Raw genomic sequence first — 17,567 nt, 5'->3', positions numbered from 1 at the left:
ATATTCGACAAAAATAATTTCTATGAAGGAAAACCTTTCACAACAGTATTGACAGCTGATCAATTTTGCAGGTAATCTGCCATATGTAAACGGGTAGATTAGTTTTGTGGATATATTGATAGTTAATGCATCTGTGAACATACTTTAAGACAGTATATATGTACCAATCTTGTATTTTTTTTGCAGATTTTTTTTACAAAGAAATGTTAAGCACGAAGTCAAAACAATGCTATATCTTTTATGCTGCTTTTTGCAAGAGCTGTTCATTATCCAAAGCGAAGTTATTGAAATTCAAATCAAAATTACAAAAAATACCCTTCAACTGACTACACCTTAACATTATGAGCTAGGTGAGACTTGGTATCGAAACGGGCCGGGATTGCATTTCTTTGTTTTTTGCGTTTATCTGGAAAACCCACAAAAGACGTAAAAAGACAAGAAGTTGCAATCTGGGTCTATAGCTTCAACAAGAACAGATAAGATGGATTTCCCACGCGAAAAACCAATTGGAATAAATACAGAACCATCCCTGGGTAATTTTAATGCAAATAAAATGTGAAATTATCTCTGTTTAGTATATTTATATTTGTATTTATATTTATATATATAACTACTTTGATGCAAACTCAACGCGAAAGTTACATGTATACGGGCCTTTACATTTTCATTTTTTTGCATTGTTAATTCTATCGATAGTATAGGTTTCTTACATTAATCGGAAGACATACTTATATGTACATTGGAAATATTCAGACAACAAATATAATATTAGTTTTACATACATATTTAATATTGCTTTTAACTTTAATATTTAAACGTTTATAATATTGCAGAAAATAAAATTTCCCTCCATATAATGTTGATTTATATATTTGACATATCAAAAACTCTCCAAAACTATCGATAATAGCGTAGACTACTTCGACTCCGCTTCGTAAAAAACGTAATAAAGTTACGTTTGTGTTTTGTTTGTTGTTGTTGCTCACAATAGCAAACGTTACGTCAGTCAGATGGAACTCCTGTTCTCCCTGTCACAAATTTGTGTACATCTAATTGGTGCTGATGGTCAAATTAATACTTCTAATTAAAATTGACTTACTTCTCAAAATGTAGATCGTTTTTAATAGTGATAAATAAGTGGAGACAAAAGTGCTGCGAAAGTGATGTAAAAGCAAAGTTAGTGTTTGGTTTAAAGATATTGGTTAAAGACATATGTATGTATGTATATTTTCCTCTTCTCACGAATACTGCAAAGGAAAAGCCATATACGTATACATATACATATGCCTATATATATTGCTTTTGACATATGAATGGAATCCTAATTGCTTAATTTAAGGATCAGTTTTTGTTGATGGCGAGCTACATTTTGAACAAAAAATATATAATGTGTCGAAGTGCGGGTCATAATATGTAAAGGTGACGTCCTGCAATTTTCCGAGACAGTCAATAGTGTCATGTGGAATTCTAATACGTATATAGTGTTGTGTATATGCCGATAGCACGAACGAGACCGAACACAATGCGGACTGCACCCTTAATTTATGGATAATAAACATTTCCTAAGGCGCGCTACTGTTGCTTAGTGTGGGACGTGTTTTCCGTAAGTTTGGAATGTAGTATAATGGTACAAGACAGAAAATCGCAGATTTGTTATTAAACTAAGCCTGCAAAAAGGTGAAAACCATTTACATATGTATGTATGTACGTATATTGTAACGTATATTTGTAAATAAATAACTTAATTGTAAATGTTTTACTAATGAAAGACAAATCTCGCTACTAACAAGGATAAAATACTTCGAAAAGGCAGACGTCCATATGCATAGATTTTAAAAGGAATTATTAGTGCATGCATTTCTTTGATATTTTTTATACTCATTTATGTGCGTGCATCTGCACTTGTATGTAAAAACACGATAAAACTTTATTAGTAGAAGTATGTACATATGTATGTATGTATTTTGGTATGAATTGGTAAACGCTGATACAGTTATGGGGAAATATTTAGTATAATGCAACACGCTTTGAAAAAAGGATGTAAAGAGGGATTAGAGGGGTGCATCCCCATCTTAAAACTGAAAACCGCACCCTCTGAAGGCTTATAGTTTTTAAGTAATTTATTTTAAAGTTGTGTAATTTAGCCAAAAGTTGGTGTTCCCGGATTCCGCAAATAAGAATGAAGTTCGATCACTGAAAGATGTTTGTAAATCTGCAGAACTTTTTGCTTTGGTTCAGAATTGAGAAACATTTTTGAAAATATAAACAGTGTTTTTATGGAAAAAAAACGTGGAAGGAAAAAATTTTGAATGAAACCGCGCGATTATCTTGAAAAGTATGATATATGTAAAAAGTATCACAAAAAATAATAAAGTAATATAATTAAAAAACAAAGACAACGGTTTATAAGTGTAATGTATGGTTGAGATTAACTTTACAAAGAGGCCCTCGCTGTTTTTTTTGTATAGAACTCAAAGAAAGAACCCTCATCGGCCAAATTACGGCTAGTCCTCTACAGTATTTGAGGGCAAATAATCGCAAAAATTTTATTTCTGGAATATTGGGATTTATAAAGGTTGTTCCCGTACTTTGTCTAAAATTGGCCATGTCGTATTATACTGAACCCGACAGCAGTTATGTTCAAATTATTACCAATGAAAATAACGGTATTTTATAAAAAATATTTGACTAAATTTTAAAGTTTTTTCAAATAGAGATGCAAAAATAACATTAAAATGATATAGAAGGCAATACTAATATAAAGTAATATTTAATAATATTCAATTAAAATTAATATTATAATTACTTATATTAAAATACATAAGTAAAATTCAATAATTTAATAATAAATGAAACTAAAATTATAACTCGGGTTTTTCTCGACCAAGGGCTGCCGCCCCAGTACACTAGCCCTGTCTAGTGTATCGTATATCACCCTAAAATTATAAATAATATTGCAGCTTGGCTAACCGAAAGAATAACGATATTGCCCTAAAAAGAGAAATCTGAGATTTGTAACCTACAAGCTTCCCCAATTTTCAGCAATTCCGTCAGCAGTCCCTAATAATTATTAGAGGCCACTATAATTAGGTATATGTACATAAGTATATGCAAAGACCAAACTATTTTTCAAAAAAAAAAAAAAAAAAACATATAGGTATCCTCAAAAAGAAAAAAAATGATGTGTTCTAATTGGATATTATTGGATTAGTAATTATCTACTTTGTGGTCCAAAACAAAAGATTGGTCAAAAAAATCGATGAATGTACCGATCGAAGCACATGGGCCAGTATTAATAATCCGAATGAGCAAAATAAACTGGAATCATCTGGTTAATTTTTCGTCCGGCACTCAAACTTTGGTAAATACATATATTCCAAATTTTGTTGGAACTTTTGATCGGCTAATAAAATCATCGTTTTGCTTTTTCGCACTAATACAACTGATGCCAATGATTGGAACCCCTATCGAACAATTTTTCTATTTGCCCATGAAATAGATAAGTAATAAGTTTAATTATTTGTCATAAGTTTAGATTTGTTAATTTAAAAATATTTCCTGATCTTTTTCACAAATTTCTATGATTAAAAATAGAAATTTACAAGATTCCATTTAGCAGTTCGGTTAGGTTCCGATAGTGTCTAGTAACAGCGAGTAAAAAGTCGGTGAAAGTTTATCTCTGCTTTGCAGTTAAACTAAGTTTCATCATCATAGGTACATGTTTGCGTGTCTGTCCTAGTTGAAGCTTGGCTTGGCTTCGACCAAGAATCTCGATCCTTTGCAGACATCCTCTAGTTTTCCAGTCCAAAGGTGTTGCCATCGTCATTAACTCTATCAATCCAGGTTTTCCTTGGACGGTGCCTATTATAAGGCACATACAGCTTACTATTGTAGATTTTGCAATTTCGTTTGGGTTCATCCTCAGAACATGTCTAGCCCACTTCAGATGCTGAAGCTTGTTACAGTTGGCGATTTGGAAGTTGTTTAGCTGACCCAATCATTCAAAGGGGATAGTTGGTGTGATCTATCTGCACCGGCCCAAGAATGCGGTGTAAAATTTTTCGCTCAAATATATTAAGCTTTTCTTCATGCGCCATTATCATCTCCCAGGTTTCAGAAGCACAAGTAACACAAGGCCTAACTATTGCTTAGAAAAAAATGAAAATCATACCACTTTTCCAGCGAAGCACCCAGTTCTTGTTTGGCTTTTGCGTCCGCAGAGATGATAGATCCAAGATATTTGAACGATGCCACCTGCTCAAAAGTGTAACTGTCGATCAACATGATAGACTTATATTCATTCGGAACTTTACCAGTGCAAAAAAATTTTGTTTTTCGATTCTTTTATGCGGAGGCTCAAGCTTCTGGCTGCGTTCTCAAGTTTTAGAAAATCCTTTTTCAAAGCTGCAGTACTCCTGCATATTAGATCGATGCCATCCGCGAATGATAGAATTTGCGATGATTTTACCATTTTAGTGCCGTTCAGGCATTTACCAGACATCTGCGTAATCTCCTCCAGGGCAAACAAGAATAAAGTTGAGGCAAGTGGATCACTTATGCGGTTTTCGCTTTTTCAAAGTGTCATTTCAACCAATCTTACACTTATGTAAGCAGTCTTAACTAAGTTTAAACGCCCAATTTTGGTGGCTTGAAGTCAGTTTAAAAATTAACCGTAGTTAAACTAGCGCTGAAAAACTGGGCCTAATAGTGTCCGGCGATTGCTGGCGGTTAACGGATGAACATCTATTAGTCGAAAGGTTCATTTAGGCTGAGCATATACTAATGCTTTCACAAAGCATTTGCATGGGAGGGTTTCTTTTTGCATTTTTTTATAAGCAATTAGTAGTTTTGAAAGTCCCTTTTAGTTTTGACATTCGAAGTTTACATTCAAGCCGCGATCATAGCCGCTGAATGTATGAATGTGTATCCTACATGTAAGAAAGGCCACACTCGCATCGGCTCCTATATGTTTCTGTATAAACATACATACATACAAACATACGTATACTCGTATATAAATATGCTTGAATACGTGTATTTCTACGTACACTTATTAACTTATCTGGAAAGGCTTGTGTATGACTTGAATAAATTATTTGTGACTAGGTATTTATACATATGCGTATGTATGAATGTGTATCTGTAATTGTTGTTTTATTAATTGCAATATTTCCTGCACAATTGAAAATAACTTATACACATATACATACATACATACATGCATACATATGTATATGTATTAGGAAAGAAGATGGGCGTCCGCTTATTCATGATACAAAATGAGTGAGCGTTGAATGGTTTTGAACGCAATAGAAGTGTTCTTGCATGCGATAGTTTGTACCAATTGTTACTAACTATCAAGCATTAGCGTTCTTTTATCCAAAAAAACTGGCAATAAAGGGGAAATTGAGAGCACAAAGTAGCACTTCATTTTGAGGAGAAATTGTAAGTTTACTGCATAATTTTTTGCTTGTAAGAATTTACCAGTAAGAAAAACGACGGTTTAAAAACAATAAAAAGTAGAATTTTTAAATATCTGTAGGGAAAAGTTTAAATGAAAACAAAGTAGCATAAGAAATTGTTTATTTACGCTCAGATCTCGGTATATTTAGGATGTTTTACAAGTTTTGCGTTCATGTAATTTTTGGGATATTTATGTACCTCTCTTAGAGCAACAAGTTTTTATGGCGCGCATTTCAAAAAAGGTGAAAAAAGATAATTACAAATTTTACTGTGATCTAACCTGTGCACTTACTTATGTTACTTTCTTTTCTTTTACATTTTTCTACTACAGATTTTCTAAATTTCAGGTTTTTATTTGTTTATTGCATGAGCAGGACGTCGCCACCTTCTGTATTCTCTCCACACTACTATTAAACACTCTACCAATCTACTATTCTATTAAACGTAGTATTTCATATACATACCTACATTCATATGAACGTTTATAATTGCAGATTTTCAAACTTATTTACATTGCGGAAAAAATTGGCGTTTGAAGAAGTGGATCTGATTCAAATTAATAATGATAAAACTCAGAAAGTGTGATATTCTTATCGCTTTCTTATTGGGTTTTAAGATTGTGGTAGTGGCAAATCTACAACACGCCACTGACTTAATCCCCGAGCAGCGCAATCACAACTTGCCTCTAACAGAAAAGTTTAATAAATATTTAAGAAACCAGGAAAATGGCTCTTTAAATAATTCAGAGGTAGTGCTGCCCAAATCATCACGCGTTTTCGACAGTGGTTTCGATCGGGAAAATGTAGAGTTTTCAATAGAATCTGATATAACATTCCACGGCAACGAGAGGCCAACACATGTTACGGAGCCTATACATCGAAAAGAAAAAGTAATTGTAGAGTCTACTAGCCAAGCACAGAGTGAGATACGCGCTTATGAAGATATTAATACGACCAATAACAACGATGAATTACCCAAATACGAAAATGTGGAATATGAAGAGCGGTCATCTGGTACCATATTGTCGAAACTTAATACAGCTGAATCTGGCAACGCTTTGCCAATATTTTTAACCGAACCAGAAAATGTTTATGTCATAAAGAATCGACCGGCTGTTCTCAAGTGCAAAGCTGCGCATGCACTCCAGGTAGTTTTCGATGATATTTCTCAATAAATTAACGCATAATTAATTAAAAATATTTATTTAATTTAGTTACTCTTCAAATGCAGTGGTAGTTCTCAGCCTCCGCCGTCAACGCATGACAAGCATGTCGACCCTCATACTGGTGTTCACGTGGAAGAAGTAACTGCTACCATACACCGCGATTTGGTAGATGAATATTTTGGCAAGGGTCCTTTCAAGTGTGAATGTCAAGCTTGGTCGTCACGTGGTGTTGCTAAAAGTCAAGCAGCTACTATAAGTATTGCATGTAAGTTCTTTTTGTTTTTGCATTAAGTATGTAGAAGCAGTGTCGTTCCCATAACATTCGGTACTACGTTACCGGAACGACCCGGATTTGTATCCGGCCAGTGACTGTCACTCCAGCAGCATTCGCCAAACCATTTTCGGATCTTTATGCTGGCGCCATTAAGATATTGTGCGATTCACATACTGCACCAGCAGACTTGTATTGTATATTTTTTAGCAAAAGTGCGCGGAGAAGATCGTTGTAGGTAAAATTTGTGCGGTAATTCTCACTACTATTGCCTTGAAGAGAAATTTTAGAAGGCTAGGAAACGGAAAACATTCCCACGGCAGCCGGTTCTACGTTACCGGAATGACTCGTGTTTTTCCCGACTTAGGGCTGCCGCCCCAGTAAACTAGCCCTGTCTAGTGAACCGTTTTTCATCATCAGGAAAAGGAAAAAGCTTGTTTGAATGGAGAAATGGTTAAAAAGCCAGTAGCGAGATTTGTTTCTTTAGAAATCATATCGAGTGATGTTTACTACTTGAAAAGTTCTTCTCCAGTGAGCGAAATTCACAATTGTGCATCACATGCTGACACAATCATCACAACCAGCGCATACACTATCAATCAGCTGGCTCAATCATGGCGTCATATGGGCTTTATTAATGTAGTATTCACATGATTTATAATTTAGTCTTTGTTTTCGCAGTGAAATTATACGAAGCATCAACTATTCAATGCATTAATTAGCACTATTTTTGATCTTTCAGATATTAGGAAGCATTTTACTACGTCACCCACCTCCCTAAAGGTTGAACTTGGTTCCAAAGCTGAATTACATTGTGATCCTCCTGGTGCATTTCCCGAACCGAAAATAACATGGTTCAAAAACAATAATCCGTTGACAGTTTCTAATGATCACGGAATTGCTATATCTATCGATGGCACTACCATCACTTTCGATATTGTATCTTTACAGGTACCAAAAACTTTATATACTCCAAATGAATGTTATTACGCTTAACAAATTACTAACGTTTGCGTTTCTAATATGCAGGATATGGCAAACTACACATGCAGTGCCGAGAATGTTGCTGGTAAACGGATATCAGACTCAGCAGTTCTAATCGTCTACGGTAAATTTGCGCTTGAAATTGAATGACACAAATTTTTAGTTAAATTCTTTATACCTAATATCCATTTTATTTTTCTTAGTAAATGGAGGATGGAGCTCCTGGAGTCCTTGGAGGGAATGCAAATGCTCCGGGAAACTAAGTCAGGGTCGAAAAAGAGTTCGTTTTTGTAATAACCCGATTCCCTTGAACGGCGGCTCGCTTTGCTCTGGTGCACAAGTCCAAAAATCTGCTGATTGCATATCATGTCCAGGTACTATTTTCACTTAGTTTTTCTTACAGTTTTGCTAATCACTTTTTCTGAAATAAATAGAGGAGACACAAATTGTAACAGCAGACGGATATGATCCATTATCAAGTAAGAAACGTAAGTATTCTGCTAAAAATTTTAAATGTTATTAATTATAAAGTACTGGATGAGATACTGAGATGAGCAGAGGACACAAAAGACCACGAGGTCGGTGCACTAGACCGGGTTATTTTACAAAGCTCCAGACATACCAAAACATTGATATTAGGAAAGCAATGGGATACCTTCTGATGCCCCCCTACAACACCTACATAATGAGGCACAGATGCTCCCTGTCAAGGAGAAAAACAAGCTGCTCAGCAAACAGTTTCTACTCGGTTGCTACCGCACGTTTTACTCATGTAGACACCTGCTTGAACCAGAGCCGCCTCCCCCAGGCACGTGAGGAGGCATCTCATCCGAGATCTAGGACAAAACTAACCGACAACTACTGGACCGGACAGTGCTTAGCCATACGCGTACACTCAACGACATCCATCGGAAAACACTAACCACCTAAACTCCCCACCTCCGAATGCCGTAATCTGAATCCAACCATCACCCACAGCAGATGAAGAGCTCCGGCTACCCCGGGAGACTCGCGCTACCTTGGCACAATTACGTTCTGAATACTGTAGCAGACTAAACTCCTACCTATCCAGTGACTCCGACATATAAAACATATGTTAGCATGCGAAGACACTGCGTACGATACTAACCACCTTTTTACATGCCCCATCAAGCCCACTCACCTAATACCCCTTTCCTCGGGTTTAGTAAGCTGCTATTGTATAATAACAACAACAACAACAACCATGAGGTCGAAGTTCAAGCTTCGAAGTAATCTATCTATCCACTATATATATAACGAGCTCCTCCTCCTATTTGTGGTGTGCGTCTGATGTTATTCCACAAATGGAGGGACCTACAGTTTAAAACCGACCCCGAACGGCAGATGGAGGAGCATTTTCGGGACAGGAGTACACTCAGAGGTTTGCCGCTATTAGAAAAAACGTCTCTATAAATGTTTCATGCACGAAGATTCGAACCTACGCACTTTTGAGTGGTAGTTACGCGCCAACACAATCGGCTACGGCAGCCGCATTAATTAGGAACGAATTATTTATCCCTTGCAAGCGAATAAATTCCGAAGTTTATGATTTTCCTAATTTATATTATAATTTATAGAGTTGCTGAAGTCTGCCGATATTTAGATACATGCCACAAATTTCGCACTGACTACTCTTGGGTACCTCTCTATATTATCGATTTAGAAATTTGCACTTACACACAAATAATTAGGAATATAGATATGTATAAAAACGGATGTCTGTCCTGGTTTTGAAGGAAAATATCCCTAATTAAGGGAATATCTCTAATTTCCGGTAGTGTTCATGCAACAATCCATATACATTTGTATTCTGTTATTTTGAGAAAACATTAGCTTTCTTTTAACTCACTGAAATATCTTGAGCTTCGCGAATCTTAGATTTCTTACAGTTCTATGTTCATTTGTGTACTCACTTATGCTCGGTAGTCGATCGTATTTTAGGACCTTCTGCATTTGCCTTTAAAAAAAAAACAAAAATACTAAGAAATATATTTATTTTCAGTAGGCAGATGGACGCCGTGGAGTGAGTGGAGTTCGTGTTCTTCCGACTGCATCCAACTTCGCCGACGAAGATGCGTTTTTCCTGCTTCGGACGATTTGAGTGTTGAAAGCATTGAAGATTCAGTGCTATCAGTAAACATAGCGAATGCTAACAATAACGGCGTTGGTGGACTGGGGTTCGGAAAGATTCAATGTTCTGGCAAAGATATTCAAACAGCTGAATGTCGTGGAGAGCATTGCCTAATTGGCAAGGATGGTAAGACTATCGAAAAACTATTTATTATTAAACAAAAAACATTTTCTATTTCTAATTCCCATCTCAAGGCTTCGATTGGACTCTTTATCTTGGCTTAGCGTTCGTTATTACTGTCTGTATTGCATTTGGAGCCGCTCTGATTTACTATGCACGGCGAAATTTATCTATTAATTCCCATTATAATATGACCAGAACCAGTAAGAAATGATTATTTGCTGCTATTTTCCTGTTTTAGTATAAAAATCTTATTGCAGATATGAACTCTGATTATGTCCAAGGAATAAATAAGAAGGGAATCAATGTTGAAACCACAAATGCCAATTACGATTACCCCAGTTCGGATCACAGATTTATGTCCAATGATCACATCATAAGTTGTGGAGTTTCTGAACATCACTATGACGTACCGAATTTATCTGCTAAGTAAAATTTATGACTTAAAAAAAGTTCATACAGCAAATTAAGATTTGTGATATTTTACAGTTATACCAACCCCATAGACGAAATAAGTGCGGAGTATGTCACTGATACACCAGATACCTCCACAGCGGATACTTGTAAGTATTTTTATATTCATGCGAACTAAGGGAAGATGTATAAATATACAGAATATTCCAGTTTTATATAAAATTTGAAACAAATTAAAGAATATAAATTTGATTTATATGAGTAGTAAATTTAGCTTTTAGCTCAAACTCTGCGCTCCAGCCTTTTGGTTTTATGTCGCTTTTCAATAAAAAGGCGTTTAAGTCTCTTTACAGTTGCCACGACTGTCGGTTGTTCGTTACCGGCACAAGCTGGATTTAAATCCGGCCAAGGACTGTCACTTCAGCAGCATTCCCTAAAAAATGATTAACGATTTTTTTTGCTGTTATAACAACAACAGCAACGGATCTCGTAATTCTGTTAAGTATTTTTTTCTGCTGCTTTTTACTTCAGCCTTGCCAATAGGTATTTATAGATTTCTGAATATGAAACCTCTGTATTAGATGTTGAGCGTTGACAGCATTTGCCGTATTATATACGAGTATCACCACTGCTCCAAAAGCAACAACAAACAATCAGTTATCTCAGGTCAGCGCTGATTTCTTGTTTACTTGCCAGTTCAAGCTAACGAACTTTAGTTTCATGTACAATATTTTTGCTGAAACAAGGGCATGAGCTTGTGAAAATATGTCATTCCGTTTGCCACGCAAGCTGATTATACTATAATACATAGAATGATTCGGATTTTATACGAAAGCTGCTGTTTCAGTGGTCTTAGGTGCGATTTCTTCAATGCTTGCCACTGGCACTGTATTTGTTTTGTATTTTTCGTTGATATTGGACAGCTATTAAAAATATGCTTGAAGAAACTAAGCTGAACGTCAAAAATCCGACAAAATGTCAAAATATCATTTTAATTTGCTTTTAATTTTACTTTTTTTATAAAAAAAAATTGCTTACTGAATATTTATAATAGTAAATATAATAAAAAATATTAAACCAGCAGGGACCTACGGTTTTATGCCGCCTCCGGACGGCAGACGTTTTTTTCATGAGTAGCACTTTCATGGCAGAAATACACTCAGATATCTGTCATTTCCTATGGAGGGGCGGCCGATATTGCAAAACCTTTTCTATCATTTGATGTTTCATGCCCATAGTGGGTTTGGAAGCCGGGGCAACCCAATGGTAGTCGCACACAAACTCATTCAATTACAATAATAAAAAATGTCGCGTGGGAATAATAAGGTCGAATATACAGTGCAAATGCAATAAACTAATTATCTTTAGATGTCCAATGCCTTGAATTTCAATGATAAATTTGGATGAAATTCTAGACATTACAGTTACATTATCGGGTGGCCAATAAGCACAACAATCTGTTTCCAATTACGATTGTTTTTTAAACCGCGTGCAACACTTATAAATTCATAAAATAATGAACAAGTTTTATATTTTGGTTCTTTTTTTACGAAACTATACATAAAAATGATCTGTAAAGTATAGAAAACAGCGGAAAAATTATTATCCGTCGAAAAAAATGAGTATATCGACTCCATGAAATTATTTTTTTTGTCAAAAAATACTTACGTTTTACTTTGTTACCGTTTTTCAAAATGAATCACTAGCACTTTATTCTGTTTTTCACCCACTTGCAAAAAAGTGGGCTTATTTCGAAATGTCATAAAATCATAGACATTATTTTGCGTTTTATTATTGCTAAATATATTTGTTAATGGATCAAAATAGTTTGAACTATTTAATAATATCTAATTTGAAAATAAAATAAAATCAAAACTGAAATACCATATATGGGACCGTTTGCGGTAAAGGGTTAAAAAAAGTGTGAAATATTAGATCACCTCGAAACGAGCAGATCAATAAGATGAGTTGCAGATGGAATGTTCTTGAAACGTTGAAAGCAGTTAAATCTTGATACTTACATATTTCACTGAAAAATAAATGAAGAGTTAAATTTTTTGAGTATACACACGTATCTTTTAAGAAAAATCTGTAAATAACTTAATTTTACTCAGTTTTTTGTTATTAATATTTTTTTTTATAATAATTTTTTTATGCAATTTTATGAAAGCCGAATTTCACAAATAAAATAAATGAATAAAATTGTAAATGAATTAATTTTTCTATACAATTTTATTAATGTTTTGTTAATAATTCGTTCTTTTATATAAAATTTAATTTTATGTTTTTTTATACAATTTTATAAGAACTTAATTTTTAAAACAAAATAAATAAATAAGTAAATTAGTTAGTTTTGCTCTTTATTTTTTTTTATAAAATTTCATTAATTTTTTTAAATAGTTGTTTTTATATAACATTTTATTTTGGTTTTTTTTTGTAAATATTTATGAAAGCTAAGTTTCCAAAATAAAATAAATAAATAAAGTTGTAAATGAATTGATTTTGTTCCTTATTGTTGCATATAAAATTTTATTAAATTTTTGTTTTTAATATTTTTTATAAAATTTAATTATTGTTTTTTTCTGCAATTTTCTAAAATGAAACAAATAAGTAAAGCTTTAAATGAATAATTTTGCTCCCTATTTTTTTATACAATTTCATTAATTTTTTGTTTTGTAATAATTTTTTTTTTTAATTTTTTTTTGTTTTTTTTATATAATACAATTTTGAGAAAGCCTATTTTTTTAAATAAAATAAATAAAGTTGTAAATGAATTGATTTGCTCCTTATTGTTTCATATAAAATTTTATTAATTTTTTGTTTTTAATATTTTTTTTATATAATTTATTTTTTTATACAATTTTATTAAGCTAAGTTTCTAAAATAAAACAAATAAATAAAGCTTTAAATTAATAATTTTGTTCTTATTTATAAAAAAAAATATTTTATGAAAGTTAAAGTTTCTAAAATGAAATAAATAAATTTTTTTCTATAAAATTTAATTTTTGGTTTTTTATACAATTTTATGAAAGCTAAATTTCTAAAATAAAATAAATAAATAAAGTTGTAAACGAATTAATTTTGCTCTTAATTTTTTATTACCTTTAATTAATTTTTTGTTTATAGTAATTTTTTTGTCTACATAAAATTTTATTTTTGTTTCTTGATACAATTTTATGAAGGCTAAATTTCTAAAATAAAATAAATATAAATAAAACAAAACAAAGTAATTAATTAAAATAAAATAATAAATAAAAGTATATTTGTTACAAATTGTTTACCGAGTACACGCCAAGAGTCGTCGTAAAATGGGGTGCGCAAATTATATTTGATTTGAGGTGATATAATATATTAGTACAAATGCTTAAAGTCTACTATATTTTGCAATAAGATACGTTATAAACTGTCGAATGATTCCACAAAGTCCAAGCTCCAAAACACGAATAGAGTCAAATGTGAGTGAAAAACAATTTATCGTCTCGGTTAGCAAAACGCACTCAATTTTTCAGATGAAAAAACGGTCCTTGGAAATATGAATAAACAACAATAGATACTAGATTTTTGAAAATTTAGTTCATAACTGTATTTAAAATCGAATTACATTTCCACATATAATTACTAAAATAAACTCTTTCATTACAGCAAATTCTACTTACGATATAACCGGCAAAATTTCAATACCTTCCGTCTCCAAAAATGTTGCAACTGAAATTTTTAATAATTGTGGAGGTAGTTTGAGCCTTTATAAAGGAGAAATAATGCTGCATGTTCCAGAGTTTGCCATCGGCAAAAATCAAAAGAAGCATATGTCCTTGATTCTACTGAGCGACGAAAGCGCTCGAATATCCATACCCTGCGCTGAGCCTTTGTTTGTATGCAGCACAATCATCTACTGCTCACCGCGAAACTATAGCTTCCAGAAACCAGTTATAGTAAAACTGCCGCACTGTCTGGTGGATCCCCGGCAATGGAATGTGAACATATACCACGCCGATAACGATCATTATGACATCAATTCAAATTGGCGGAAAATAATCGCGGTTGGAGAAGAAACTATAAATACCCCAGTTTTCGTACACTTGGAAGATAGCCATTTGTTCATCATGACCGAGCAATTGGGACGTTTCGCAGTCGTCGCTGAGCCGAAAGTGCACAACAATCCCCAAGCTTCTATTAAAATGCGGCTTATTGCTTTTAGTCAGCTAACGCCGAGCAACTCAAACTGTAGCCTTCGAATATATGTCGTAAAGGACTTTCCTAATAGTAAAGATATTTGCACGAATATTGAAACTAAACTTGGCGGTACAATTATGGGTGAAAGTGAATCTTTTGATTTTCACCTCAATACTTGCGACTTAGTTATTCGTGTTCGTAATACAGGGTCCAGTTCGTGGGACATCAAAGAGCACAACGACTATGAACAGATGATACCCTACAATCACATACTTAATAATAATTCAATTTTGCACTGCGAGTTTAGTATAAAACGATCGCTAAACTCTCCGTTGATATTCGAAGTGGATTTCGAGCAGTGTGGTTTGGAGACCAGCGAAAGGCAAGTGCATGCGTTCGTTATTTCAAATGAACGTTTTCCGCAAACCGATGTAACAACGCACACATTCGACCATCAGCAAGCAATTGTCTCGATTGATCGTGATAGCAGTTATGTGAATGAGACGAATAGCTTGAGTAGTGTCTATCTGCCACGAACGTGCAAGCGACTTATTTGCGCTGCTCTGGACCCACCGCGTCAAGATGAAAAAGATTGGCGTTTGTTGGCGAAAAAGCTCGGCACTGATCATTACATAGCATATTTTGCTACAAAGCCTTCGCCGACCGAGCAGATTCTCAATTTGTGGGAATGTCGTGCAAGTAACTCCTCGCGTACAATTGTTGAATTATTAATAGTGTTCAGTGACATGGACAGAGAAGATATAAAGCAAATTATAACAGATACTATAGGCCCACTTTGGGTGTGAACAAAGCTTTGGAAAGCGGAAAGCGATTATTATTGATATGTTCAGATGCCTTTTATTTGGAAAACTAAGAGATTATAGTAATAGACATTAATAATTAATAAGATAAGTATATGTATTGCTACATACTCATTGACTAATAAGTAGTTGGGGCTCCCAAAGTGTTTCTTACACAGTCGCGGTCACAACCCGGTTAATTGCTTCATAAGAAAGTGTAACAAATTGCATGATAATTTCACCTATTTCACCTAGGTATGTTTTAGCTACTCTTTTTACAGATGTATATACTTTGAAATTTTATTGAAAATAAGTACTTGCAACTTCAACCGAATATAAATATACAGTGTGCGCTCTCCTAACGGACAGCTCTCTTAAGCTGCGATTAGTGATATCGCGGTTTAGCCATAACCGTAACCAAAGCAATCAGCTGTTCTGATCAAACATATGGGCATCACTGTAAACGATTATAGGTGGCACACCATAACGCCGTAACCATAACCGTTGCCGTAGGTATCTATTTAATTTTGATTTTTCGCGTAAGCAGCTTTACTTTACATTTGTTTTGGTATTTCCGATAAAAATTTGAGTATTAGAATTTAACGACGAAAAATTAAATGACTTAGTGGAAATATATATATATATATATATATAGTGGAAACAAAATTTAAATGTTGCCATTAATTCTACTTCAATATCGGCTGTTTATGTAGCTATGGAGTTATGGCTACAGCACCACTAATTGTAGCTCTAAGCGAACACTTTTTTCAGTACATACCACAAATCCATGAGTTTTTTTTACACTTTTCTCATAAGCGGACACCTCCCATAAGTGGAAAAAATTTTCAGTTCCTTAAGTGTCCTTTTAAGAGAGAGTACACTGTAGTAATACGCCTTTACATTTGCATTTCGTATTAGGTCAAAATTCAAAACATTAAAAGACATTCATAGCAAAAAAAAATAAAATAAAAAATAAAAAAAATATAAATTGCAAAAAAGTTATTTGCATAAAAACTGTGATCAATAATCTTAACAATTACCAAATGTACACCTTTATCATTTTCGTTTACTCATCATTTTTCGAATTTCATTATTAAAGCAATATCAATACTCGTATGCCTACAAAAAGCATTTTCAAAACATTTACTTGCATCAAAAGCATTTTCGAAAAATTCAATGAAGTTAAAAAATCAAACGGAATAAAATCTCTTGCACAGCAAACCCAGGCTAAAATAAATTAACAACTTTAAATTCAGCTTTATTTTATTATTTCTTTCAAAGACTATACCACCATACCTTCTGCTTGCAATGCGACTCAATCATAATAACTTTGCGATTTCTTTCATTTAGAGTCGAAAATTAAAAATATTACCTAGAAGTTAAACGAAAAATCTTGAAACGTATAAGAAAATCAAACTGCTCATTGCTTTCGCTTTCATTTACAAATACGCAGCACTTGACATACCTACTCGCACTAAAATATGGCAAAAGCTTTATATTCGAATTTATTTCCAAAGACAATTTGTAAGCAACTTTGAATCTCTTTTAATTAATTTCTAAATATTACTTAGCATAAGAATTTTGTTTTTATTTAAAATTAAAAAATGTTATGTCCTAAATGTTCAGGGTAAATATAGTTATTCATCTAAAGTTGCATAGTTTCAAAAACAATAATTATTCAAAAGTGCCGAAGCCTACGAAAAATATTCATTTTCATTGAAACGTTATTGGTTAGTTATAGACTAAAAATTTACTTAAGTTTATTGTGGCCATACGCTTCACTACGGAGCGTCAGGAATAAATATTTATGTATTGTTGCACGCGTGCATTTGTGTTTTTAAAATCTAACAAATATATTTTCGATTTATATAGCAACTCAACACAACTACTGTGGAATGTAATTTCCATGACCGCGATTGTGTATGTGTATGCATAAGCTAACTAAATTCTCGTATACATACATACCTACATGTGTAGCCAAATATTAAAAGCATGTGAAAACAATTAGTGTCCAAATTTTGAAAG

At 33.5% G+C, this 17,567-nt stretch overlaps 1 protein-coding gene across 2 annotated transcripts; it reads left to right on the top strand.

The window, feature by feature from the left end:
- The first annotated feature begins 1,007 nt into the window (after positions 1-1,007).
- LOC129243923 (netrin receptor unc-5) lies at positions 1,008-16,173 on the top strand. 2 transcript variants are annotated; one of them, XM_054881377.1, is made up of 13 exons: positions 1,008-1,176; positions 1,340-1,603; positions 5,958-6,610; positions 6,677-6,893; positions 7,642-7,850; positions 7,929-8,007; positions 8,087-8,257; positions 8,318-8,371; positions 9,907-10,161; positions 10,230-10,358; positions 10,416-10,584; positions 10,645-10,718; positions 14,212-16,173. In XM_054881377.1, the coding sequence occupies exons 3-13, from the start codon at positions 6,026-6,028 to the stop codon at positions 15,546-15,548; spliced, it is 3,279 nt and encodes a 1,092-aa protein (XP_054737352.1). In that variant the 5' UTR covers positions 1,008-1,176; positions 1,340-1,603; positions 5,958-6,025; the 3' UTR covers positions 15,549-16,173. The 2 variants fall into 2 exon arrangements, with proteins under 2 accessions (XP_054737352.1, XP_054737353.1); XM_054881378.1 differs by lacking the exon at positions 1,340-1,603.
- Positions 16,174-17,567: the final 1,394 nt, after the last annotated feature.

The sequence above is a fragment of the Anastrepha obliqua genome, chromosome 4, assembly GCF_027943255.1.
Source record: "Anastrepha obliqua isolate idAnaObli1 chromosome 4, idAnaObli1_1.0, whole genome shotgun sequence".
Classification (NCBI taxonomy): Eukaryota; Metazoa; Arthropoda; class Insecta; order Diptera; family Tephritidae; genus Anastrepha; species Anastrepha obliqua.
This window is presented reverse-complemented; position numbering and strand designations above follow the sequence as displayed.

Bases quoted from the DNA above. Each gene is read 5' to 3' on its own strand.
- LOC129243923 (XM_054881378.1), top strand. From the start codon at position 6,026: ATGATAAAACTCAGAAAGTGTGATATTCTTATCGCTTTCTTATTGGGT. The intron at 6,894-7,641 runs GTAAGTTCTTTT...TTGATCTTTCAG, and splicing joins AGCTACTATAAGTATTGCAT to ATATTAGGAAGCATTTTACT. The intron at 8,008-8,086 runs GTAAATTTGCGC...TATTTTTCTTAG, and splicing joins AGCAGTTCTAATCGTCTACG to TAAATGGAGGATGGAGCTCC.